Source organism: Oncorhynchus mykiss, chromosome 6 (assembly GCF_057628025.1).
Source record: "Oncorhynchus mykiss isolate SJ-2025 chromosome 6, ASM5762802v1, whole genome shotgun sequence".
In the NCBI taxonomy this organism is placed as follows: domain Eukaryota; kingdom Metazoa; phylum Chordata; class Actinopteri; order Salmoniformes; family Salmonidae; genus Oncorhynchus; species Oncorhynchus mykiss.
The window spans coordinates 4,592,190-4,619,076 of NC_143027.1; the positions used below are offsets into that span (position 1 = coordinate 4,592,190).

General features: G+C 45.3%; 1 protein-coding gene across 1 annotated transcript; it reads right to left on the reverse strand.

The window, feature by feature from the left end:
- Nucleotides 1-6,738: 6,738 nt before the first annotated feature.
- Nucleotides 6,739-20,959, reverse strand: LOC110525171 (E3 ubiquitin-protein ligase KCMF1). Its single transcript, XM_036979240.2, has 8 exons — nt 20,463-20,959; nt 18,407-18,574; nt 16,867-17,006; nt 14,952-15,053; nt 14,126-14,294; nt 8,209-8,297; nt 7,719-7,930; nt 6,739-7,582 (listed from the first exon to the last, which is right to left on the reverse strand). The coding sequence occupies exons 1-8, from the start codon at nt 20,476-20,478 to the stop codon at nt 7,291-7,293; spliced, it is 1,188 nt and encodes a 395-aa protein (XP_036835135.1). The 5' UTR covers nt 20,479-20,959; the 3' UTR covers nt 6,739-7,290.
- Nucleotides 20,960-26,887: the final 5,928 nt, after the last annotated feature.

Sequence of the window (26,887 nt, forward strand, 5' to 3'; positions counted from 1 at the left end):
GGGAACCAATGGGAGATCGCTGGCAACGGGTCTTAGGCTATGACGCTATCGCCTGTAACCTAGGTAACAAAGGTTAAGACAATTTTCAATGCGAAACGTTAGAAAATAAATATTTTCATTTGACCAGCACCGTTGCTGATTCTACAGGATTAGCGGTCGTGAAAATCAAGTAATAAAGTGACCATTTTATTTTATTTTATTTTTTTATGAATAACAGTAAAACAGTTATCCTATGTGTTGGCTGTGTAGTTAGCGGGAAATTCACTACGATTGTGTTTTTTTTTTTTTACTTTGGTTGGCGAACTTTCTATAGGCTACTGCGAACAGTCACTGTCATTTTGACTCAAATTGCTAGTCCCATTGTTTAGACTTGTTCCGTATTTATGCAAAGACTTATGGGATATTAGAATCCTATTGTCTTAACCTTTGTTAATTTTAAACCTAGCCCTCAACCAGGAAGTGGACGTGACGACACAGGAAAAACAATCTCCTCCGTTCCAACGCGATTGACCACGGTTCGACTCTAACCCAGTGCGCTCTCCTCGCCTTACGTTAGATGGCGTGTCAGTTTGCCGATATAGATGCAGACTTTTAAATGACCATTTTTATTTTAGATAAAAAACACTTTGTAATTTTGTTTCCCTATACCGCTTTGATGAGCGGCCAGACTGGGGTCACTTGTTTGAAAAGTAGGAAATGGAAACAGAAAGCCTATATATATTACACTGTTTTTTTTTTTACCATCCACGTCTGGCCCATAAATTAACAGCAGGCCTGAAATCAGTATCACTAAGGACAGAGCTTAGACTGGTAACACTTAAGGGCTGGTCTCAAATCAGCTCTTCTCAGAATAGGTCTGTAGACGGGAGATTATCTGAAATGGAGTTTTGCCGGAGGCGGCTTTCGCTCTAGCGGCTCATGTTCCTTTTCCTTTGACAAACACTGAGTTGCTCTGTGGGCTATGAAGGCTTATTCCTGCCAACATTTTGGCATTCATCTGCTTCCATAGATTGAGACCCTTTTGGGACACACTTGGTCATTCTTATTTTCATGCATTCTCAGTCCTGATAGGCTGATGCACCGCTCAAGGTAGAGAGGGACCACATTTTGATCAATCAATATTAGCTACCGATCATCAATCAAAACAATAACCAGTGGCTGATGTAGTTGCCCATTGGGAGTTGGTGACAGTTTGTTACCCACAAGTGGCACCTTAATTGGGGAGGACTGGCTCGTGGTAATGACTGGAGCGACATCAGCGGAATGGTATCAAACACATGGTTTCCATGGTTTCCAGGTGTTTTGATGCCATTCCATTTGCTCCGTTCAAGACATTATTATGAGCCGTCCTCCAATCAGCAGCCTCCTGTGTTGTTACCATGCCGACGTGTGATAGCAGACAGCCAACCCTCTCTCAGTTCTGCGGGAACAGAACAGAATGTGACAAAGGGTTTATTTTCTGAACGTTAATATTAGATGAAGCTGCTTGTTGTGACTGCACCGCTGTCTCTCTCTCTCTCTCTCTCTCTCTGTAGAGACACTGTTCTTCTCAGGGTGGATGGGTGTAACGGTATTGTCTCCCCACGTGGTGGCGCTGTTGCTTTTAGCCCAGAAAGCCAGACTGAATCACGCTACGTTTTAGAATGGTTTCACTACTGTAATAAAGGGAGCTGAATTCAGGATGGATTTCCAGGCTAGCACTGCTGCTGCTCCCGAGGATGAAACGGTTCCAGTCCTCACTTTGTCCACTAGGTAGCGCTAGCTGTCTCTACTGAGGGTGCAGACAGAGCTTTGTCCACTAGGTATTGCTAGCTGTGTACTGCTCGATGTCTTCTTTATACTGCTTCACTGTTTAACCCGTTTGATAATCAGTCCCTCCTCCAAGCCTGAGCTTCAGCTAAGACTAAAGCTCTTCTGACTTGCATAATAATTGTACCGTAAAGTTTTAAGTTGAAATGTTTTTTGTGGAAAAAAAAGATTTAAAAAAAAATGTGTCTGCATTTAAAAACAAATGAAATTACGGGAATTAAAATTACAAAGCATACCAAACAGTGTGTTGTGGGTGTGGTTATTGTGTGTTGTAGGTGTGGTCTGAGCTAAGAGGGTGTGGCATTTTTTTTTTAACCATTATTAAAGGTACGCTCAGCGATATGGATATAAACCGTGGAACGACTACGTTTGTTGTCACGCGACGATCACACGCCATCTGTATGGCACGCCTATAACTGCACTAACCGAGGTAAGGTTTACACTTGACTTGATCTTCTATGACATCTGTAGTTTCATCACTGTTCATTGTCACCGAGTCTCCCTTTTAAAATTGTGCTCCCGCGTAGCGCAGCAGTCTGCAAGAAGCGTCACTGCAGTCATAACCAGTCCCGGAGGACGGCGCACAATTTGCCCAGCGTCGTTCGGGTTTGGCCCGAGGTAGGCCGTCATTCTGACTTGCCTTGTTAAATAAATAGGTTTAATTGAAATGCTCTATAGACGAATCGTCTCATTGTGACATTTTTCTTTTGTTGTGTTTTATGACGACGCATTATGCCTTTCTTTAAAAGGTACGCTCTGCCCCTCTGGGCACGTTTAAAGGGTACGCTCTGCCCCTCTGGGCACGTTTAAAGGGTACGCTCTGCCCCTCTGGGCACGTTTAAAGGGTACGCTCTGCCCCTCTGGGCACGTTTAAAGGGTACGCTCTGCCCCTCTGGGTACGTTTAAAGGGTACGCTCTGCCCCTCTGGGTACGTTTAAAGGGTACGCTCTGCCCCTCTGGGCACGTTTAAAGGGTACGCTCTGCCCCTCTGGGTACGTTTAAAGGGTACGCTCTGCCCCTCTGGGTACGTTTAAAGGGTACGCTCTGCCCCTCTGGGCACGTTTAAAGGGTACGCTCTGCCCCTCTGGGCACGTTTAAAGGGTACGCTCTGCCCCTCTGGGCACGTTTAAAGGGTACGCTCTGCCCCTCTGGGCACGTTTAAAGGGTACGCTCTGCCCCTCTGGGTACGTTTAAAGGGTACGCTCTGCCCCTCTGGGCACGTTTAAAGGGTACGCTCTGCCCCTCTGGGCACGTTTAAAGGGTACGCTCTGCCCCTCTGGGTACGTTTAAAGGGTACGCTCTGCCCCTCTGGGCACGTTTAAAGGGTACGCTCTGCCCCTCTGGGCACGTTTAAAGGGTACGCTCTGCCCCTCTGGGCACGTTTAAAGGGTACGCTCTGCCCCTCTGGGTACGTTTAAAGGGTACGCTCTGCCCCTCTGGGCACGTTTAAAGGGTACGCTCTGCCCCTCTGGGCACGTTTAAAGGGTACGCTCTGCCCCTCTGGGTACGTTTAAAGGGTACGCTCTGCCCCTCTGGGCACGTTTAAAGGGTACGCTCTGCCCCTCTGGGCACGTTTAAAGGGTACGCTCTGCCCCTCTGGGTACGTTTAAAGGGTACGCTCTGCCCCTCTGGGCACGTTTAAAGGGTACGCTCTGCCCCTCTGGGTACGTTTAAAGGGTACGCTCTGCCCCTCTGGGCACGTTTAAAGGGTACGCTCTGCCCCTCTGGGCACGTTTAAAGGGTACGCTCTGCCCCTCTGGGCACGTCTAAAGGGTACGCTCTGCCCCTCTGGGCACGTTTAAAGGGTACGCTCTGCCCCTCTGGGCACGTTTAAAGGGTACGCTCTGCCCCTCTGGGCACGTTTAAAGGGTACGCTCTGCCCCTCTGGGCACGTTTAAAGGGTACGCTCTGCCCCTCTGGGCACGTTTAAAGGGTACGCTCTGCCCCTCTGGGCACGTTTAAAGGGTACGCTCTGCCCCTCTGGGCACGTTTAAAGGGTACGCTCTGCCCCTCTGGGTACGTTTAAAGGGTACGCTCTGCCCCTCTGGGCACGTTTAAAGGGTACGCTCTGCCCCTCTGGGCACGTTTAAAGGGTACGCTCTGCCCCTCTGGGTACGTTTAAAGGGTACGCTCTGCCCCTCTGGGCACGTTTAAAGGGTACGCTCTGCCCCTCTGGGCACGTTTAAAGGGTACGCTCTGCCCCTCTGGGTACGTTTAAAGGGTACGCTCTGCCCCTCTGGGCACGTTTAAAGGGTACGCTCTGCCCCTCTGGGTACGTTTAAAGGGTACGCTCTGCCCCTCTGGGTACGTTTAAAGGGTACGCTCTGCCCCTCTGGGCACGTTTAAAGGGTACGCTCTGCCCCTCTGGGCACGTTTAAAGGGTACGCTCTGCCCCTCTGGGCACGTTTAAAGGGTACGCTCTGCCCCTCTGGGCACGTTTAAAGGGTACGCTCTGCCCCTCTGGGCACGTTTAAAGGGTACGCTCTGCCCCTCTGGGCACGTTTAAAGGGTACGCTCTGCCCCTCTGGGTACGTTTAAAGGGTACGCTCTGCCCCTCTGGGTACGTTTAAAGGGTACGCTCTGCCCCTCTGGGTACGTTTAAAGGGTACGCTCTGCCCCTCTGGGTACGTTTAAAGGGTACGCTCTGCCCCTCTGGGTACGTTTAAAGGGTACGCTCTGCCTCCCTGTTTGGTGCTTCATCATTACAACCCTGGTTTAAAAAGAAGAAGAATACCCTAAAATAATGACGTTTTTATAGAAAAAACTCATTTCCTTTAGGTTCTACTTTGGGCACGTGTGACCCGAGAGTAAAATGTCAATTACTCTGCTCTAATGCTGATGTAAAAAAAGAGAGGAGGTTAGTGTTGTTGTAATGGGAGCCCTAGGATGGACACCCACTTGATGTGTTTAACATATAGTGCTGAGTTAACACTCATATTAACTAAGTCCCCCCCTCATGAATGTCCCCTTGGTAACAGTCACAGTGGCGCAGTCACACCCACTGCAGAGCAACGAGAGGTAGCGTCACCAAGGAAACATCCCAAATGGAACCCGATTTGTCTTTAGAGTGCCCTACTTTTGATCAGGGCCCATAGCACTCTGGTCAAAAGATAGGACACTATTATAGAGAATAGGGTGCCACTTGGAGCGCATGGAGGAGACTGAAGAGAAGAGGCAATCTCATTATTTCTCACTCTCACCAAGTGGCCATTAGTCTTGTCCCCAGGCCATCATTGTAAATGAGAATTTGTTCTTTACCGACTCGCCTGGTTAAACAAAAATAAATAATTGACCATGCCGCAGTCCGTCCCCCCCCCCACCTTATACATTCAGACTGCTCTTTACAGCTAGACACCGTATAGAAACCTACAACTACTAACACTCCCCTCATAGGTATGCTGGCACTTTCAGAATACCAAGTATGAGGGATGAAGATTGTAAACCAATACCTACTTTATGGTTAGCTTCAATCCAGGCCTAGTTCTCCTATCATTCTTTCCAGTGTGGTCGTTCAGCAGACGCTCTGATCCAGAGAGACTTACAGGAGCAATTAGGGTTAAGTGCCTTGCTCAAGAGCACAGACAGATTTATTTTTTTTTCTTCTCTCACCTAGTCAGCTCAGGGATTCGAACCAGCAGCCTTTTCGGTTACTGGCCAAATGCCCTTAACCGCTATGCTACCTGCCGAAAAAAATAGATGGTTACCTGCTGGGCACCTCTTTCTACAGAATAGTGACGGGGATGTCGCATTTAGGAGTCTCTAGACAACGATGGTGTAGTTCATTTTACATCCAAAACTAATTTTATTGTCCTCCCCAAGTTGAACAGTTTACCCTGCTTTTTTTTTTTTTTAGCATTTTCCAAAACACCAAAAACATGTAATCATACATTGCATTTGTTAAAGGTAGCATTGAAGGCATACAAAGGGTCGTCTGAGAGACAGATAGATAGAGAGAGAAGGACTCTCTCCAGGCACTCTGTCGGATTAGCATCTCTGCAATTGAGGAATACTGTCAGTCAGGGGGGGGGGGGGGGGGGGACTATGTAAACTGGCAGGAGAGTGTCGGTGTCATAAAGTACTGATCTAGGATCAGCCCCCTCCCCCATGTCTGTCCATATAAATCAACCATTGTGATGTAAAAGTGATTCTATAGCAAACACCTACATTCAGACCTGCCTTTTAGAAGACAACACTCCCTACTTTCAGACCTGTCTTTTAGAAGACAACACTCCCTACTTTCAGACCTGCCTTTTAGGAGAAAACACTCCCTACTTTCAGACCTGCCTTTTAGAAGACAACACTCCCTACTTTCAGACCTGCCATTTAGAAGACAACACTCCCTACTTTCAGACCTGCCTTTTAGAAGACAACACTCCCTACTTTCAGACCTGCCTTTTAGAAGACAACACTCCCTACTTTCAGACCTGCCTTTTAGAAGACAACACTCCCTACTTTCAGACCTGCCATTTAGAAGACAACACTCCCTACTTTCAGACCTGCCTTTTAGAAGACAACACTCCCTACTTTCAGACCTGCCTTTTAGGAGAAAACACTCCCTTTTTATACCAGTCTTGTGGATCTTCTATGGTCCTCCTGTGTAACATGTCTAATGACCTCCTTTATGTAGTGTTATGCATACTGTATGAAGCTTCTCTCTGGATATGCAACTCAAAAAAACTGAGCCATGGGTCAGTTGGCATAAAGCAGAAGGTCCCATGGCACCGTAAGTGATATTAAACACGTGGTAGGAACTAAACCATTCAATCAACGGTCTCTGAGGAGTGAATCATTTGTGTAGACCTAAAAATTAAAATTAAAAACACCCCCTATAATTGACAGAGCAGGTTAGGAAGATTAGCCATAGACCGAACACACATATGCTATCCTACAGGAGTTAAAACATCTCTGCGATGATACCCGACTCCCCGATTTGTGATAGCAGTTTAATATGGAACAGTGACTGTAGTTGAGAAGAGGGAACACAGTGGTGAACAATCTGGACGTGCCAACGTTTGTTGTGGCAAACCATCAAAGTAGGTTTTGATAAATATCCAGGAACACAGAGGCGTAGGAGGAGAGAATCTGGGAAGACGTCTCCTTACTGGGTTTTAAGGGATAGGGGACAAGGAGTATGCAATTGAGATCTTCCCACTGTCTGTCTGTCCTCTTGTGTGTCTGTGGACGACTCTATGATAATAAATGATCAAGCTGCTATACCTACCCATCTATCTGACCTACGTTCACCTGCTGGGGGCCAAGCAGTCAAACACGTCTTCATGTGGAGTTGATTATCCGCTTTCATTCATAAACATTTATATAGATGTATTTAAATTGTTCAATTGCCTCTTGCTCACAACACTCGCTCTCTGACGTTCACATTCTGTGTCCTGTCATGTACACATTGTAATAGAATGTGGTAGTGGTGTGGGGGGGGTGACAGATGAGATGACAATCCCCCCCCCCCCAACTTTGTAGTGGTGGCTACGGCAACGCCGGGGGATGCTGCTCGTTCTTCAGTTCTCGGAGGTTGAGGTTCTGCAGAGCCACGTCTAGGGTCATGACCCCCACGCAGCCCATATCTTCGAAGGCGGCGAAGGCATCCGAGCCTCGCGTCACGGCATCGTGGTAGTCACGGAGATCGTCGTCGTCTTCGCTGTGGTCGGGATTGGCCAGCAGGGTGGAGAGGAGGAGCTCCGTGACGAAGAGAGAGCGGTCCGCCCACTGGCCCTCACATAGCTGGTTTTCCGCCTCTGACAACCTCGGCTCACTCAGTCTGGAGGGGGGAGGGAGGGGGGACAAATGGAGCTCTATTACAAAAACATCATCCATCACCCACATCTAACGGGCAGACAAGCCTCTCGCTCAAGAGAATAACTAGTATAAATGAAGTGTAGCAGACAGTTGCCAACCTGTTGAGAAGGAACTGGGAGTTGCTGCTCTGTGTTTTGGGCTCCTGCTGCTCCGGGTCGGGACTAAGGTTGTTGAAGAAGTTGGAGCCAGGGTTGGCGTTGTGATTCCCTGCGTGGTTGGAGGTGCGGCTGCCGCGTTGCGAGGTGCCCCGGGCCGTCTCCAACTGCTGTCTGGTAGCCTGGGTCTGCTGCCAATCCGCCTGGAGCTGCATCTACAGGACGAAGTGATGAGGACGAAGAAGACCGAAGTGGGAGGAGGAGGAGAAGATGAAGACAGGAAGTTGGAAGAGAGGGAAGCGGAGGACAGGGGACGGAGGAAGTGATGAACAAGAAGTCGTAGAAGACAATGAAGAGTTAAAGTGCTTCACTTAAGGGCATAAATGGCAGAATTAGTTGCATCAGATTCTAGGCTACTGATGACAACAACCGGAGGGCTCTGGGATTCGAACTGTCGACCCTCTGGTTGCTGACCCTCCTATGGACTACCTACCTGGAGCTGCTGTAGCTGGGAGGCTGAAGGACCTGAACTCAGCTGGCTGCCCGTCGACCTACGCACCCCTGACAACTGGGACAGCAGCTCTGCGAGGCGTGGTTGAGGAAGAAGGGGTTAAATAAAAATGTCATTTCTGTCTGTCCATGTGGCAGTCTATCTGGGCCGGTGCCATTAAAAAACAGCAGTGGTAGGCATTGAACCAAACGGATTAAAATCGGGATTAAAAACAGGATTAGGATAACTAAGGAATGTGTCATGGCAACACCGACACGAACACCGTCTTTACTGATAGACTGGTCTGTCAGGGCCTTGGGTGGGAGGGGGGTTACTGTCTAGACTGGTCTATTGGGGGGGGGTGGGGGGTGTTAGTCTTGACTGGTCTATTGGGGGGGGTATGTACTAAGGGTGTGTGTTGCACAGTGCATATTATTTTTTAGGAATCTGTTGTGTGTGTGTGTCCTACCAGTGTGTGTGTGTCCTACCAGTGTGTGTGTGTCCTACCAGTGTGTGTGTGTCCTACTCCAAAATGTATGAAAATAAAAAGTACGCCGACATCATCCAAAATACAACTTCTACCTCCAGAAATGAGCCGAAATGAACATATTGGACCATGCATATAGGCTATCCATGGTGTACATTATCAGATGAACATATTGGACCATGCATATAGGCTATCCATGGTGTACATTATCAGATGAACATATTGGACCATGCATATAGGCTATCCATGGTGTACATTATCAGATGAACATATTGGACCATGCATATAGGCTATCCATGGTGTACATTATCAGATGAACATATTGGACCATGCATATAGGCTATCCATGGTGTACATTATCAGATGTGCAATAAGAATTATCTCCGTCGCCTGATGTAGCAGGGTGAACAGAAATACATATACACAGGCCCAAATAATGGAAACACTTGAGTAAATGAGGGATACAAAGTGCATTGAAAGCAGGTGCTTCCGCACAGGTGTGGTTCTTCAGGTAATTAAGCAATGACATCCTGTCATCTATAGAATAGCTTCCAAACATACCCTCGTAAAACTGACTATCCTACCGATCCTCGACTTCGGCGATGTCATCTACAAAATAGCTTCCAAAACTCTACTCAGCAAACTGGATGCAGTTTATCACAGTGCCATCCGTTTTGTTACTAAAGCACCTTATACCACCCACCACTGCGACCTGTATGCTCTAGTCGGCTGGCCCTCGCTACATATTCGTCGCCAGACCCACTGGCTCCAGGTCATCTACAAGTCTCTGCTAGGTAAAGCCCCGCCTTATCTCAGCTCACTGGTCACGATAACAACACCCACCCGTAGCACGCGCTCCAGCAGGTATATCTCACTGGTCATCCCTAAAGCCAACACCTCCTTTGGTCGCCTTTCCTTCCAGTTCTCTGCTGCCAGTGACTGGAAAAAATTGCAAAAAAAAATTGCTGAAGCTGGAGACTTACATTTCCCTCACCAACTATCTGAGCAGCTAACCGATCGCTGCAGCTGTACACAGCCCATCTGTAAATAGCCCATCCAACTACCTACCTCATCCCCATATTGTTTTTATTTACTTTTTTTGCTCTTTTGCACACCAGTATCACTACTTACACATCATCCTCTGCACCTCTATCACTCCAGTGTTAATCTGCTACTTTGTCATTACTTTGCTACCATGGCCTATTTTATTGTCTTACCTCCTCACGCCATTTAGACACACTGTATATAGATATTTCTTTTTTTTCCTATTGTGTTATTGACTGTACGCTTGTTTATGTGTAACTCTGTTGTTGTTTCCGTCGCACTGCTCTGCTTCGTCTTGGCCAGGTCGCAGTTGTAAATGAGAACTTGTTCTCAACTAGCCTACCTGGTTAAATAAAGGTGATGATTTAGGCTACCATGGCTATGCCCCCCCCCCCATAGGTTGAAAATTCCCCCATCTACAGAGCAGGACTGGTCACTGAATGGTTTGGTGAGCATAAACTATATGCCCTGGGCCATCTCAGTCACCAGAGCTCAACCAAATTGAACACTTATGGGAGATTCTGGAGTTGGCCCCTGAGACAGCATTTTTTTTCCCACTACCATCAACAACAAAAAACACCAAATGATGGAATTTCTCATGGAAGAAGATAAGATTTCCAGACACTGGTATAATGTATGCCAAGGCGCATTGAAACTGTTCTGGCTCATGGTGGCCCAATGCCCTAAAAACATGGTGTTTCCTTTATTTTGGCAGTTACACACTTTTTGTGTGTGTGTGTGTGTGTGTGTGTAATGAACAGCTATAATAAAGACTGGACGGTCGGGCATTCGAGCGGTTGCGTCCATTTCTACTGTAAAATGGACTCTACAAAGTGATGAAATGTAGCCCTGTTGCGGTGACCGTATTACCGCCACACCGGCAGTAATGAGTCATGAAGGCAGTCAAATTCCACTTGACCCTTTAGTCACGGCAATTAAGCTTCGCCAAGCTCTGATGCTGCTCCTGGTCGTAACCTAGTAGCTAACTGCCTGGTACTCAGCACTCTATTTTCCCTCTAATCACTCTGACATCAATGCAAAATGTATTTTTATATTAACTTGGCAAGTCAGTTTAGAACAAATTCTTATTTACAATGACGGTCTACCCCGGCCAAACCCTAACGACGCTGGGCCAATTGTGCGCCGACCTATGGGACTCCCAATCACGACCTATGGGACTCCCAATTACGGCTGGTGGTGATGCAGCCTGGAATCTAACCAGATTCTGTAGTGACGCCTCTAGCACTGAGATGCAGTGCCTTAAGACCGCTGGCCACTCGGGAGCCCAAAAATCGAATCAAACACTTCACGAGAGCAACATTTCTATAGCCTATGCAATTGCGTGAGAAAACAGGAGTGATGGCCTCTTAAAAAGAGGAGGCTCCCATCAGCTTTCTATAGGCTAACCTTAATATATGTATTTCTCAACTTTCCTAATATTAAGCACATTGCTTAGATTTACAACAGGAGTATAATCTAGCTGGCTGGCATGAAAATAAATCATAGGAAAAGCGTTCTCCATTTCCTATTTAAGTGCATAGATATGCATTTCCTCTGCCCCTCTTTCGATACAGGTGCATGATTAATGGTCCAATCGAAATTAACTAAATGTCACGTTATTTAGTATATGTAAAGACAAGATTAAATCAAGAATAGTGTGATGAGTGACAATATTAGCCCATCACTAGTGAATGATCCCCAATTTAAGGCAAGAAACTGACTTTTTTTGGCAACTTTTTCTAATCATAGTATCACACCTCATGTAGCCTGGCCCATAGTCCTATAAGGTTAGTATCACACCTCATGTAGCCTAGCCCATAGGCCTATATGTTTTAATAAGGTTAGTATCACACCTCATGTAGTCTAGCCCATAGGCCTATATGTTTTAATAAGTTTTATCACAACTCATGTAGCCTAGCCCATAGGCCTATATGTTTTAATAAGGTTAGTATCACACCTCATGTAGCCTAGCCCATAGGCCTATATGTTTTAATAAGTTTTATCACAACTCATGTAGCCTGGCCCATAGGCCTATATGTTTTAATAAGGTTAGTATCACACCTCATGTAGCCTAGCCCATAGGCCTATATGTTTTAATAAGGTTAGTATCACACCTCATGTAGCCCAGCCCATAGGCCTATATGTTTCAATAAGGTTAGTATCACAACTCATGTAGCCTGGGCCATAGGCCTATATGTTTTAATAAGGTTTATCACAACTAAAGTGGCCAAATAACTTGTTAATTTAAGCACATTAATTCATCTGTTTTACAAGGGGCGTAACTGTTATCATACATAAGCAGTGCGTGACTTTCAAAAAAACATTTTACCTTTTTATTTAACGAGGCAAGTCAGTTAAGAACAAATTCTTATTTTCAATGACGGCCTAGGAACAGTGGGTTAACTGCCTGTTCAGGGGCAGAACAACAGATTTGTACCTTGTCAGCTCGGGGGATTTGTAATTGCAACATTTTGGTTACTCGTCCAACGCGCTAACCACTTGGCTACGCTGCCGCCTCAAAGCCATTTGGCATAGCCACATCAGGACATAACATAAGGACAACTCAGAGTATGCTATTCTTTTATTCGGAAATACTATATTTTCTTCAAATCATGCTTCTTTAGACCTGTCTAAAATAAATAATGGCTATATTACATGGATTTATTAGACTTTTTAAAATGGCATGTTGGCTATGTGTGGAAGCCAGGAGATGCTACATGTGTTTGTTGAATAACAGTCAATTACCATGAGACAGACAGTGTTTTGCTTTACAATAACCGTGACCGCCAAAGCCCTAGCTGCGTGCCATTCCAAATCATGTCCAATCAATTGAATTTACCACAGGTGGACTCCAATCAAGGTGTAGAAACATCTCAATGATGATCAATGGAAACAGGATGCACCGGAGCTCAATTTCAAGTTTCATAGCAAAAGGTCTGAATACTTAAGTAAATAATGTATTTCAGTTTATTTTTTAATAAATGTGCAAAAAAAATGTAAAACCTGTTTTTGCTTTGTCATTGTGGGGTATTGTGATGTTATTGTGGGGTATTGTGATGTCATTGTGGGGTATTGTGATGTCATTATGGGGTATTGTGTGTTTTAGAATGAAAACATTTCCTTTAATCCATTTTAGAATAAGGCTGTAACTAACATAAAATGTGGAAAAAGTCAACGTGTCTGAATACTTTCCGAATGTACCGTACATTTTAAAGTAGTTATCGGCAGAGAAAGGGGGGGAAGTCACAGCCATTTTCAAGTCTGGCCGTAGATTTAAGCCAATTTAAAAAAAAAAATAAAATAAGTCAAAACTAACTAGGCCACTCGGGAACATTCAATGTCGTCTTGGTTAGCCTTGTGTTTTAGTGTCTGTTTGAAAAGTTGTATTATTGTTTAAAAAAAACTCCCTAGTCCTTCCCGATGAGCATACCCATAACATGATGCAGCCACCGCCATTCTTGAAAACATGAAGAGTGGTACTCGGCCATGTGTTGTGTTTGCCCCAAACATAACACTTTGTATTCAAGACATAGTTAGTTTCTCTGTCAAAATGTTTTGGAATATTTTTTATTCTGTACAGGCTTCCTTCTTTTCACTCTGTCATTTAGGTTAGTATTGTGGAGTAACTACAATGTCGTTGATCCACCCTCAGTTTTCTCCTATCACAGCCATTCAACTCTGTTTTAAAGTCACCGTTGGCATCATGGTGATATGCCTGAGGGGTTTCTTTCCTCTCCGGCAACTGAGTTAGGAAGGACGCCTGTATCTTTGCAGTGACTGGGTGTATTGATACACCATCCAAAGTGTAATTAATAACTTCACTATGCTCAAAGGGATGTTGAATGTCTCCTTCCTTCCTTGTCTCTGTCCACAATGTTTTGTTTTTTTTCCCATCTACCAATAGGTAACCTTCTTTACGAAGCATTGGGAAACTCTGGTCTTTGTGGTTGAATATGTTTGAAATGCACTACTTGACAGAGACCGTCCAAATAATTGTATGTGTGGGGGTACAGAGATGAGGTAGTCATGTTAAACACTTATGTTGCATGGACTCACTCTGCAATATGTTAAATTGTTAAGCAAATGTTTCCTCCTGAACTAATTTACCGTAACAAAGGAATTGAATACTTATTGACTCAAGACGTTTCAGTTTTTCATTTGTAAAAAAAAAATAATGTCTAAAATCATAATTCCACTTTGACAGTATGGTGTATTGTGGGTAGACCAGTGATTCAATCCATTTTTTTTTAAATCAGTCTGTAATGTAACAAAATGTGGAAAAAAATGTCCAGGGGTGTGAATAGTTTCCGAAGGCTCTGTAAATATATTTCGTAGAACAGACTTCTGCATTAGGCGGTGTCATCCCCAAACCAGCCGTCCCCATCCTACCTCCTATAGGATCCATGGCCTCCCTGTTGTAGTTGGAGCTCTGTGTGGTAGAGCTCCCCCCGGAGGTTGACGAGGTGAAGTGCATGTTGGATCGACGGGCCCTCGGCCCCCCTAGACCCCGACCCGGGTGGATCATCCTACGCACGTGCCGCACCCCGCTCGACTCATCGTGGAGCAACACCGTCAAGGAACATCATGGACACGTCATGAATATACACAACATGTAAATAAAAAGATCCCAGAAATGTTCCACACAAAAATATTCTCTCAATATTGTGCCCAGATTTATTTACATCCCTGTTGGTGATCATTTCTCATTGGCCAAGATAATCCATCCATCGGACAGGTGTGGCATATCAAGAAGCTGATTACACAGGTGCACCTTGTGCTGGGGACAACAACAACAACAACAAAAACATCTTAATGGCTAGCTAGCCCTATTGACTTACTATGGGGTTGTGATCTACACATCAGTGGGTATTATAGGCAGGTAAACATGTCAAAAAGAAAAACCATGTATTTATTATCAAGATAGAATATTAATATTGTAGTCAGGCCAGATATGAGATGTGAAGAGGCAAAGTCAGTTTATTTTCTCTCTTCAGCCCAAACAATTTTCGCCACCGATTTTAGAGAAATATTGCATTACATCGTCTTTACGTCCTTTTCATTGAAGCTTGCGTTGACGCACGCTTTCGAAAATATTTACAAGCGAAGTACGCATCCCAAGAAAGGCCTCCCTTTTTTGCATACTTTGATTTGGACTCATTCGTGCTCAAAGAACGGTAGTGTGCCTATTGGGAAAGACCCTGAGGGTAAAGGATATCAAGTCTCTGGGTGCTCTGTGTTCAAGTGTGAGATGAGCAGCGAAGTCGCCCGTCACGTGATTAGGGTCTCCGCCAGGCAGCACAGCACATATGGGACAGATCTGGAGAGGGAGAGAGAGAGAGAACCAAGGGTTGGAACCCAAAAAAAATTCCAATCGTTCATTCCACTGTTCTGAACAGCAAAATAAAATGTTCTTAACCGAAAAGTCATGTTTATATAATTCCTTTTTTATTTTTTTACATTTATCTCAACATTAAAGTGATCTATCAATCAGTGCGGATAGAGCAGCTTGCCGTGGACTGAGCCGTGGACTGGGCCGTGGACTGGGCCGTGGACTGGGCCGTGGACTGAGCCGTGGACTGAGCCGTGGACTGAGCCATGGACTGGGCAAGCTGTTGATATGCGTTGGACAGACAAGTGTAGGGCGCTAGATGAGTTATACCTCCGGAGGAGCAGCTTCTATCAAGTTCGGGCGGCAGGTAGCCTAGTGGTTAGAGTGTAGAGGAGGCAGGGTATCCTAGTGGTTAGAGTGTAGAGGCGGCAGGGTAGCCTAGTGGTTAAAGTGTAGAGGAGGCAGGTAGCCTAGTGGTTAGAGTGTAGAGGAGGCAGGGTATCCTAGTGGTTAGAGTGTAGAGGAGGCAGGTAGCCTAGTGGTTAGAGTGTAGAGGAGGCAGGTAGCCTAGTGGTTAGAGTGTAGAGGAGGCAGGTAGCCTAGTGGTTAGAGTGTAGAGGAGGCAGGTAGCCTAGTGGTTAGAGTGTAGAGGAGGCAGGTAGCCTAGTGGTTAGAGTGTAGAGGAGGCAGGTAGCCTAGTGGTTAGAGTGTAGAGGAGGCAGGTAGCCTAGTGGTTAGAGTGTAGAGGAGGCAGGTAGCCTAGTGGTTAGAGTGTAGAGGAGGCAGGGTAGCCTAGTGGTTAGAGTGTAGAGGAGGCAGGTAGTCTAGTGGTTAGAGTGTAGAGGAGGCAGGGTAGCCTAGTGGTTAGAGTGTAGAGGTGGCAGGTAGCCTAGTGGTTAGAGTGTAGAGGAGGCAGGTAGCCTAGTGGTTAGAGTGGAGAGGAGGCAGGTAGCCTAGTGGTTAGAGTGTAGAGGTGGCAGGTAGCCTAGTGGTTAGAGTGTAGAGGAGGCAGGTAGCCTAGCGGTTAGAGTGTAGAGGAGGCAGGTAGCCTAGTGGTTAGAGTGTAGAGGAGGCAGGTAGCCTAGTGGTTAGAGCGTAGAGGCGGCAGGTAGCCTAGTGGTTAGAGCGTAGAGGCGGCAGGTAGCCTAGTGGTTAGAGTGTAGAGGCGGCAGGGTAGCCTAGTGGTTAGAGTGTAGAGGCGGCAGGGTAGCCTAGTGGTTCCACAGGGATGCTGGTCCATGTTGACTCTACAAGGTGTTGAAAGCGTTCCACAGGGATGCTGGCCCATGTTGACTCTACAAGGTGTCTAAAGGGTTTCACAGGGATGCTGGTCCATGTTGACTCTGATATCTCAAAGTGCTGTACAGAAACCCAGCCTAAAACCTCCAAACAGCAAGCAATGCAGTTGTAGAAGCACGGTGGCTAGGAAAAACTCCCTAGAAAGGCCAAAATCTAGGAAGAAACCTAGAGAGGAACCAGGCTCTGAGGGGTGGCCTGTTCTCTTCTGGCTGTGCCGGGTAGAGATTATAACAACATGGCCAAGATATTCAAGTGTTCAAAGGCACTTTAATATGTTTTCTTACCCATTCACCTGATGAATGACACACCTACACAATCCATGTCTCAATTATCTCCAGGCTTAAAAATATATATTTTTTAACCTGTCTCCTCCCCTTCTTCTACACTGATTGAAGTGGATTTAACAAGTGACATGAATAAGGGATCATATCTTTAAACTGGTCAGGGTGTCGAAGGAAAGAGTCGGTGTTCCTAATGTTTTGTCCACTCAGTGTATACTCACCACCTCTGAGGAGGTCTCTGTGTGCTCTGCAGTCACGTGCTCCTGTAGAGAAGTCTCCGTGTAGCCCATCCTGCCACAGTAGGGACAGGTGAAAGCCTGGGGCTGCTCCACCGAGAAGGACTCTCCCCCATAATACAGGTCTGGAAGAAAAGAGGACCGGGACGTGGTTAGACAGGACGGAAACAGCAGAGGTTAGGGAGGAGGAGACAGGATGGAAAAGCAGAGCTTAGGGAGTAGGAGACAGTATGGAACAGCAGAGTTTAGGGAGGAGGAGACAGTATGGAACAGCAGAGTTTAGGGAGGAGGAGACAGTATGGAACAGCAGAGTTTAGGGAGGAGGAGACAGGATGGAACAGCAGAGGTTAGGGAGGAGGAGACAGTACGGAACAGCAGAGGATAGGGAGGAGGAGACAGGGTTAGACAGTATGGAACAGCGGAGCTTAGGGGGGAGGAGACAGTATGGAACAGCAGAGCTTAGGGAGGAGGAGACAGGATTGAACAGCAGAGCTTAGGGAGGAGGAGACAGGATGGAACAGCAGAGCTTAGGGAGGAGGAGACAGTATGGAACAGCAGAGCTTAGGGAGGAGGAGGCAGGATGGAACAGCAGAGCTTAGGGAGGAGGAGACAGGATGGAACAGCAGAGGATAGGGAGTAGGAGACAGGATGGAACAGCAGAGCTTAGGGGGGAGGAGACCGTATGGAACAGCAGAGTTTAGGGAGGAGGAGACAGTATGGAACAGCAGAGTTTAGGGAGGAGGAGACAGTATGGAACAGCAGAGTTTAGGGAGGAGGAGACAGGATGGAACAGCAGAGGTTAGGGAGGAGGAGACAGTACGGAACAGCAGAGGATAGGGAGGAGGAGACAGGGTTAGACAGTATGGAACAGCGGAGCTTAGGGGGGAGGAGACAGTATGGAACAGCAGAGCTTAGGGAGGAGGAGACAGGATTGAACAGCAGAGCTTAGGGAGGAGGAGACAGGATGGAACAGCAGAGCTTAGGGAGGAGGAGACAGTATGGAACAGCAGAGCTTAGGGAGGAGGAGACAGTATGGAACAGCAGAGCTTAGGGAGGAGGAGACAGTATGGAACAGCAGAGCTTAGGGAGGAGGAGACAGGATGGAACAGCAGAGCTTAGGGAGGAGGAGACAGGATGGAACAGCAGAGGATAGGGAGTAGGAGACAGGATGGAACAGCAGAGCTTAGGGGGGAGGAGACCGTATGGAACAGCAGAGCTTAGGGGGGAGGAGACAGGATGGAACAGCAGAGCTTAGGGAGGAGGAGACTATATGGAACAGCAGACCAAATACTTATTTTCCACCAAAATGTGCAAATAAATTCATTAAAAATCCTACAATGTGATTTTCTGGATTTTTTTTCTCATTTTGTCTGTCATAGTTGAAGTGTACCTGTGATGAAAATTACAGGCCTCTCTCATCTTTTTAAGTGGGAGAACTTGGACAATTGGTGGCTGACTAAATACTTTTTTGCCTCACTGTAGTTGTGTGTCTGTGGTTTATATGCAAGTGTGTGTGTGTACTCACCGTAGTCGACCCTGGTTAGTATACACTGCACGGCGTGCTCTGCCGTGTGCCTGGTGGTCGTGGCGCCGCCCTCGTAGCACGAGGCACACAGGTCGTAGTCGTAGCAAATTAAACACTTGTACCGCTGCCCCCGAAAGTTACCTTTCAAACACGCGTCGCAGCTCACACCTGGGGAAGGACACAACATTAACAGGACCGAGTCAAACCCAACACCACCACACAGGGTATTGGTCAAACCCCCCAACACCCCCACACAGGGTATTGGTCAAACCCAACACCACCACACAGGGTATTGGTCAAACCCAACACCCCCACACAGGGTATTGGTCAAACCCAACACCCCCACACAGGGTATTGGTCAAACCCCCCAACACCACCACACAGGGTATTGGTTAAACCCAACACCCCCACACAGGGTATTGGTCAAACCCAACACCACCACACAGGGTATTGGTCAAACCCAACACCACCACACAAGGTATTGGTCAAACCCAACACCACCACACACACACATGGCAGTCAGGGTATAAAACACACAGACAGTATTGGTCAAACCCCACAACACACACACACACACACACACACACACACACACAGCAAGCCTACATGTTGCGTAATTTATCCATCATGACATAGAACCAACATATTGAGGTGACAGACTTAACCTAACCTACTGCACAGAGACAGAACAGTTTCACATTTCCGGGGTCCACATGATTAATGAAAAGCCAACATTGCTACAATGCCAGTGCAGGACTGTCGTTATGAAATACCAGTGTGACTACTATATCCAGCTAGCTATGTGAACTTCCAACTTTGACAGCAGGCAATTGATTGACTACAACAGTCTTGCTATATAAAAAAATAAAACATCCACCCTTATCAGCGTTGGTAGAAAAGCGGATGTTTCTGGTTCTCAGGGATACAGTATTTTCAACGTAACTTGTCCTGGCGTCTTTTCTACGTCAGGTTAAAAAAAAAAATAGCTGGTTTGCAAAACGAGCCAACATTCCCCAATAGCCTGGAAATCCAACGTTGAATTTGGATTTCACTGCTTGTTTCTAGACTAAAGCATGATCGGTATAAACAACCGTGAATTGTAAATAATTTGTAAAAAAATAATGTGGTAGGTGTACACCCATGCTCCAGGTGATAAGACAATTGAACTGCACTACCAGCACTTTGAAACATTTTGTAAGTATACTTTTGTGGACATTTTTCATCTCATTCCCCCCTGCAATAAAAGTACGTTAAAATATACTTTGATTGAACATTATGGCTTGTAAAGGTCGTGAGAGGAAATAAAACGTTCCTAATCCACTCTGTCAATAATGTCCACCGTTGAATCCAACGTTAGATCTCCAGGCTGTACCGAACTGTACCGAACTAGCAGAGGTCAGAACGGAGCCAGCAAAGGTTGTTCATTATCTCGGTTTTTATTTTAGAAACCAAGAAAATAATTACGCTGGTATATATATATATTTTAGTTGTTGTACATGCTAAAACAAAAATGGAGTAAACGAACTATACTGCTGAAAGCATGAATACAGGGGCCATGACTAATTTGATGACAGGGCATTCACAACCTGTGAGTGTGAAGTTGGCAAGAGAGAAAAGGAAAGTGAAACAGAGGCAACTTAACAAGGACACTTTTGTCAAAGTGTCGAAATACATTTCAAATTTGTAAAAAGTGTTGTTGTTTTTTTTGTTGCCTCAGTACCTTAAACCTAATAAACAGTTAGCCAGCTAACTTATTAGCAAGTCCAACTAATGCTAACTTAGTTCTACGTGACTGTAGTTGTTTGGATAGCTATTAGAAACCAAATATGAGCTGCTTTCTTGTGCAGTGTCCTTGCGGGTAAATACAAGTATTTCTTTATTGGAAAGCAAGTATTTCTTTATTAGTTAGCTACAGAAACTCGGGTAGGGGGCTTGATAAAAGTGGCCAAATGTTAAAGTGGTGCCGCCATCATATACAGGTCGATACAAAAACAACACCCTCCCATGTCACTAACCCGCTTCACCCCGGTCTCTTTATCCCGAGTTGACTTCTTACCTTCATGACGGGACATCCTATTGGGACACTAACACAGGCCCATACACGGACTCACTTGAAGCTTTGAACCAGCAACCTAGCTGTCCCTGACCTCTTAATAACTCATATGAAGGATCCGGTCTCCGCAGCCACATGTGTGTGATGTGAGAAACAATAGTGGGAATCTGCGATTCTCCTTCCAAATAAAAGTCGCACATTGGAAAACTGACGTAAACAGATTAAAACAGTGGAATCGTGCCGCAATTGGACTCGATGTGTCTAAAACAAAATGTGGAATGTTGTTATATATTTATTTTACTAGGCAAGTCAGTTAAGAACAAATTCTTATTTCCAATGACGGCCTAGGAACGGTGGGTTAACTGCCTGTTCAGGGGCAGAACGACAGATTTGTATCTTGTCAACTCGGGGGTTTGAACTTCCAACCTTCCGGTTAGTAGTCCAACGCTCTAACCACTAGGCTACCCTGCCGCCTCTACGCTCTAACCACTAGGCTACCCTGCCGCCTCTACACTCTAACCACTAGGCTACCCTGCCGCCTCTACGCTCTAACCACTAGGCTACCCTGCCGCCCCATATAAATTCAGCCAAAAAAATACAAAATAATCCGTTCATTTGACGCACAAAAAAAAATAATCTATGGCTATATGTACTTCAGAATTGCATTGGGGGCATACTCATATTGCAATGTACACAGTACACAGCCTTACCTATGGATTTTGGGTCCATGGAATGGGGTATCAGCCTACTCTGGGACACCCACAGAACACAACTGTGAAGGGTTTTCACAAATATTAGCTTTGTAGCTCTTAGTATGGAACTTTAACTGTGGGAAATCAACTTCCCATTCAGTCCATTGTGTGTATTGAACATTCATATTGAAATGTAGAGCCTTGCCTATGGCTCTTGGGTCCATTAAATGGGGGTATCAGCCTACTACAATGACACTCGCAGATTACAATTATTTAGAGTTTACACCAATATCAATGTTGTAGTATCTCTTATTGCAGGACTTTTAACTGTGGGAAATCACCTAGCTATTCGGGTTATTGTGCTTATTGAACATTCGTATTGCAACGTACAGCCTTGCTTACCCAGTTAACAACAAGCGTTCCCACAACTTTAGAGAATGGTCCCAGAATAGTCTCATTAGGTCACTACCCAACGTTTTCATAGGAATGGTCCAGTGATGTGCAAGGACTGTTTCCAAGATACTGTTTCCAAGATACTGTTTCCAAGGACTGTTTCCAAGATACTGTTTAATGGGAACATTACATGCACACGTACAGTATTATTACTATCATTAAGGTTGTATGGTTCAGTCCTTAATCAACTGATTTAAAAAAGAATACCTTGATTAAACTACTTTTGTATTTTAGGTGTTCTGGGTACAACCAGAAAATAATGAATAAATATACATTTCATTTTCAAACACTCTTTGGATTTTCTCGTCCCTTTTTCATTTAGACCTGCAGGTGAAGGTGATTCCAACCACAATGACAGAGAAGATACTGACCTGTAGCACCACCTGCCTTCTGAGTGGCAACCCCAACCCCACCTACATCTGGTACAAGAACAGACAATGTTCTAGATCAGGGCTTCCCAAACTCGGTCCCAGGGTGACAACACATATATATTATACATGTTCTTTATGAGTCGTGATCCCAGGGTGACAACATATACATTCTAAATGTTCTTTATGAGTCGTGATCCCAGGGTGACAACACATATATATTATACATGTTCTTTATGAGTAGTGATCCCAGGGTGACAACACATATATATTATACATGTTCTTTATGAGTCGTGATCCCAGGGTGACAACACATACATTCTAAATGTTCTTTATGAGTCGTGATCCCAGGGTGACAACACATATATATTATACATGTTCTTTATGAGTAGTGATCCCAGGGTGACAACAAATATATATTATACATGTTCTTTATGAGTCGTGATCCCAGGGTGACAACACATACATTCTAAATGTTCTTTATGAGTCGTGATCCCAGGGTGACAACACATATATATTATACATGTTCTTTATGAGTCGTGATCCCAGGGTGACAACACATACATTCTAAATGTTCTTTATGAGTCGTGATCCCAGGGTGACAACACATATATATTATACATGTTCTTTATGAGTCGTGATCCCAGGGTGGTAAAACACATGCATTCTAAATGTTCTTTATGAGTCGTGATCCCAGGGTGGTAACACATACATTCTAAATGTTCTTTATGAGTCGTGATCCCAGGGTGACAACACATACATTCTAAATGTTCTTTATGAGTCGTGATCCCAGGGTGGTAACACATACATTCTAAATGTTCTTTATGAGTCGTGATCCCAGGGTGACAACACATATATATTATACATGTTCTTTATGAGTCGTGATCCCAGGGTGACAACACATACATTCTAAATGTTCTTTATGAGTAGTGATCCCAGGGTGACAACACATACATTCTAAATGTTCTTTATGAGTCGTGATCCCAGGGTGACAACACATACATTCTAAATGTTCTTTATGAGTCGTGATCCCAGGGTGACAACACATACATTCTAAATGTTCTTTATGAGTCGTGATCCCAGGGTGACAACACATACATTCTAAATGTTCTTTATGAGTCGTGATCCCAGGGTGACAACACATATATATTATACATGTTCTTTATGAGTCGTGATCCCAGGGTGACAACACATACATTCTAAATGTTCTTTATGAGTAGTGATCCCAGGGTGACAACACATACATTCTAAATGTTCTTTATGAGTCGTGATCCCAGGGTGGCAACACATACATTCTAAATGTTCTTTATGAGTCGTGATCCCAGGGTGACAACACATATATATTATACATGTTCTTTATGAGTCGTGATCCCAGGGTGACAACACATATATATTATACATGTTCTTTATGAGTCGTGATCCCAGGGTGGTAACACATACATTCTAAATGTTCTTTATGAGTCGTGATCCCAGGGTGACAACACATATATATTATACATGTTCTTTATGAGTCGTGATCCCAGGGTGACAACACATATATATTATACATGTTCTTTATGAGTCGTGATCCCAGGGTGACAACACATATATATTATACATGTTCTTTATGAGTCGTGATCCCAGGGTGACAACACATACATTCTAAATGTTCTTTATGAGTCGTGATCCCAGGGTGACAACACATATATATTATACATGTTCTTTATGAGTCGTGATCCCAGGGTGACAACACATATATATTATACATGTTCTTTATGAGTCGTGATCCCAGGGTGACAACACATATATATTATACATGTTCTTTATGAGTCGTGATCCCAGGGTGACAACACATACATTCTAAATGTTCTTTATGAGTCGTGATCCCAGGGTGGTAAAATACATGCATTCTAAATGTTCTTTATGAGTCGTGATCCCAGGGTGGTAAAACACATGCATTCTAAATGTTCTTTATGAGTCGTGATCACAGGGTGGCAACACATACATTCTACATGATTTCAATGGGTCTTTCTCCATTCTGATTGGTTTATACTGTTCAATTCAACTTCACTCAGTTGATGTCATTTCCACACTGCCACATAGGGCTGCACAATATGGGCAGACAATCTAAGCTTTATTTATAAATGTTGCAATTACGGTTTGACTTGTGATTTAGAGCGAAACACTTTGGTGAACTGTTGGAATCAAGGATATGTAATCAATGACTATTCTAATTCTATAGATAAATAAAAAATAAATACAAATTGTTATTTTCTAACTAGGCAAGTCAGTTAAGAACAAATTCTTACTTTCCGCTGGTCCAATTGTGCGCCGGGACTCCCAATCACGGCCGGTTGTGATACAGCCTGGAATCAAACCAGGGTCTGTAATGATACCCCCTAGCACTGAGATGTAGTGCTTTAGACCGCTGCGGCACTCGGGAGCCCCCCGATAGGGCAGTGGGCACGTTGAAAACAGTGTTGTTTGATGTGACAACAAATGAAAACGCCAGGAGGAGTTTTTTTTTTTATTATTGATTTTTTTATCTTTATTTAACTAGGCAAGTCAGTTAAGAACAGATTCTTATTTTCAATGACGGCCTAGGAACAGTGGCCTTGTTCAGGCCGCCCCAGTTATTGTGACAGGGTAGGAACATAAGTGTTTCCTGAACGAGGGCTGCCATGTTCACGGTCTTCCTGACAAATTGGGCTATTTTGAAAACGATGTCACGGGTGGAAAATATATAATTTTTTTGAGCTACTTCTTATTTTCACCGCGACCACCATAGTAATTTGTATATTTCAGTATATATTGTTCACTGTTACTGACTATGATATTGAGTGAGTGAGTGAATGTTTGGGAGGCGGCGGACCGGAGGTGTGTGTGTGTGTGTGTGTGTGTGTGTGTGTGTGTGTGTGTGTGTGTGTGTGTGTGTGTGTGTGTGTGTGTGTGTGTGTGTGTGTGTGTGTGTGTGTGTGTGTGTGTGTGTGTGTGTGTGTGTGTGTGTGTGTGTGTGTGTGTGTGTGTGTGTTGCAGCAGAGGTAGCCGAGTCACGGAAACAGAGCGTGCACGTCGTGCCAGTTGTAGGTAAGCCATTTAGATTGATCATTATGGAGACCAGTGGCGATTTTAGCTGGTACATCTTGGTGGGGCAAGCCCACAAACTCCTAAGACCTGCAAACAGCAGTCCCAACACCTTACCACTGCTACACCTGGCTATCAGCAGATCCTTGTCTGGCAGCAAAACAGTTCATTCAGCCTCATTTACTGCCTTTAAAAAAGAACATAGCTGATATGGCTGACTTGCTTAAACAAATTTGGTTTCTACTGACAGTGGAGATGTGAAAACTGTTAGGTTCTGCTATCTTGCTAGCTAAGATCAGTCCAATCAAAGCTACTGTAGATTTGCCGTCATTTTATCTGTGACCAATGACCACCCATCTTGGATGGACACTTCTAAAAGTAACTCTTCGGCAGCACCCAAGGGGCTTGAATTTTTTAGGTCTACCCTTAGATTTGTCAGTGAAGTAGTGTCCCCATGAGTGACAGAAGACTGAGCCAATCATGGCGCAACTAGAGAACATTATCCAATCGCAGCGCAACTAGAGGACATTACCAACCCCTACGCTCCGTATTTTCCACTGGCTGCCCCACCACCACAGAAAGCACCGAGCTAGACTGAAACACCTACATTTTGGAGCTGCCTTACTCAAGAAAGCAAAAAACATGTTTGTATGTGACTTTACTAACTCAAAGATTTTTTTATTTTATTTTACATTGTTTGCAAGCTGATATGTGACACGTATTTATGCCAGGTAAAAATGTGGGGCTCAAAACAGGTGTGCCCTGAATGACGGGCCACCTGCCCTGAATGACGGGTCACCTGCCCTGAATGACGGGTCACCTGCCCTGAATGACGGGTCCCCTGCCCTGAATGACGGGTCCCCTGCCCTGAATGACGGGTCAGTTGTCCTGAATGACGGGTCAGTTGTCCTGAATGATGGGTCCCCTGCCCTGAATGACGGGTCAGTTGTCCTGAATGACGGGTTACCTGCCCTGAATGACGGGTCAGTTGTCCTGGATGACGGAACACTTGCCCTGAATGACGGGTCACCTGCACAGGGAGGGTTGGGAGCAGGCTGAGGCTGGAAGAATGCTGGGGATAGGGTAGAATGCTGGGGATAGGGTAGAATGCTGAGGCTGGAAGAATGCTGGGGCTGGGGTAGAATGCTGGGGATAGGGTAGAATGCTGGGGATAGGTTAGAATGCTGGGGATAGGGTAGAATGCTGGGGATAGGGTAGAATGCTGGGGATAGGGTAGAATGCTGGGGATAGGGTAGAATGCTGGAGATGGGGTAGAATGCTGGGGATAAGGTAGTGGTTGGGGATAGGGTAGGATGCTGGGGATAGGGTAGGATGCTGGGGATAGGGTAGAATGCTGGGGATAGGGCAGAATGCTGGGGATAAGGTAGAATGCTGTGGATAGGGTAGAATGCTGGGGATAGGGTAGAATGCTGGAGCTGGGGTAGAATGCTGGGGCTGGGGTAGAATGCTGGGGATAGGGTAGAATGCTGGAGCTGGGGTAGAATGCTGGGGCTGGGGTAGAATGCTGGGGATAAGGTAGAATACTGGGGATAGGGTAGAATGCTGGGGATTGGGTAGAATGTTGGAGCTGGGGTAGAATGCTGGGGCTGGGGTAGAATGCTGGGGATAGGGTAGAATACTGGGGATGGGGTAGAATGCTGGGGATTGGGTAGAATGCTGGGGATAGGGTAGAATGCTGGAGCTGGGGTAGAATGCTGGTGATAGGGTAGAATGCTGGGGATAGGGTAGAATGCTGAGGATTCGGTAGAATGCTGGGGATAGGGTAGAATGCTGGAGCTGGGGTAGAATGCTGGGGATAGGGTAGAATGCTGGGGATAGGGTAGAATGCTGG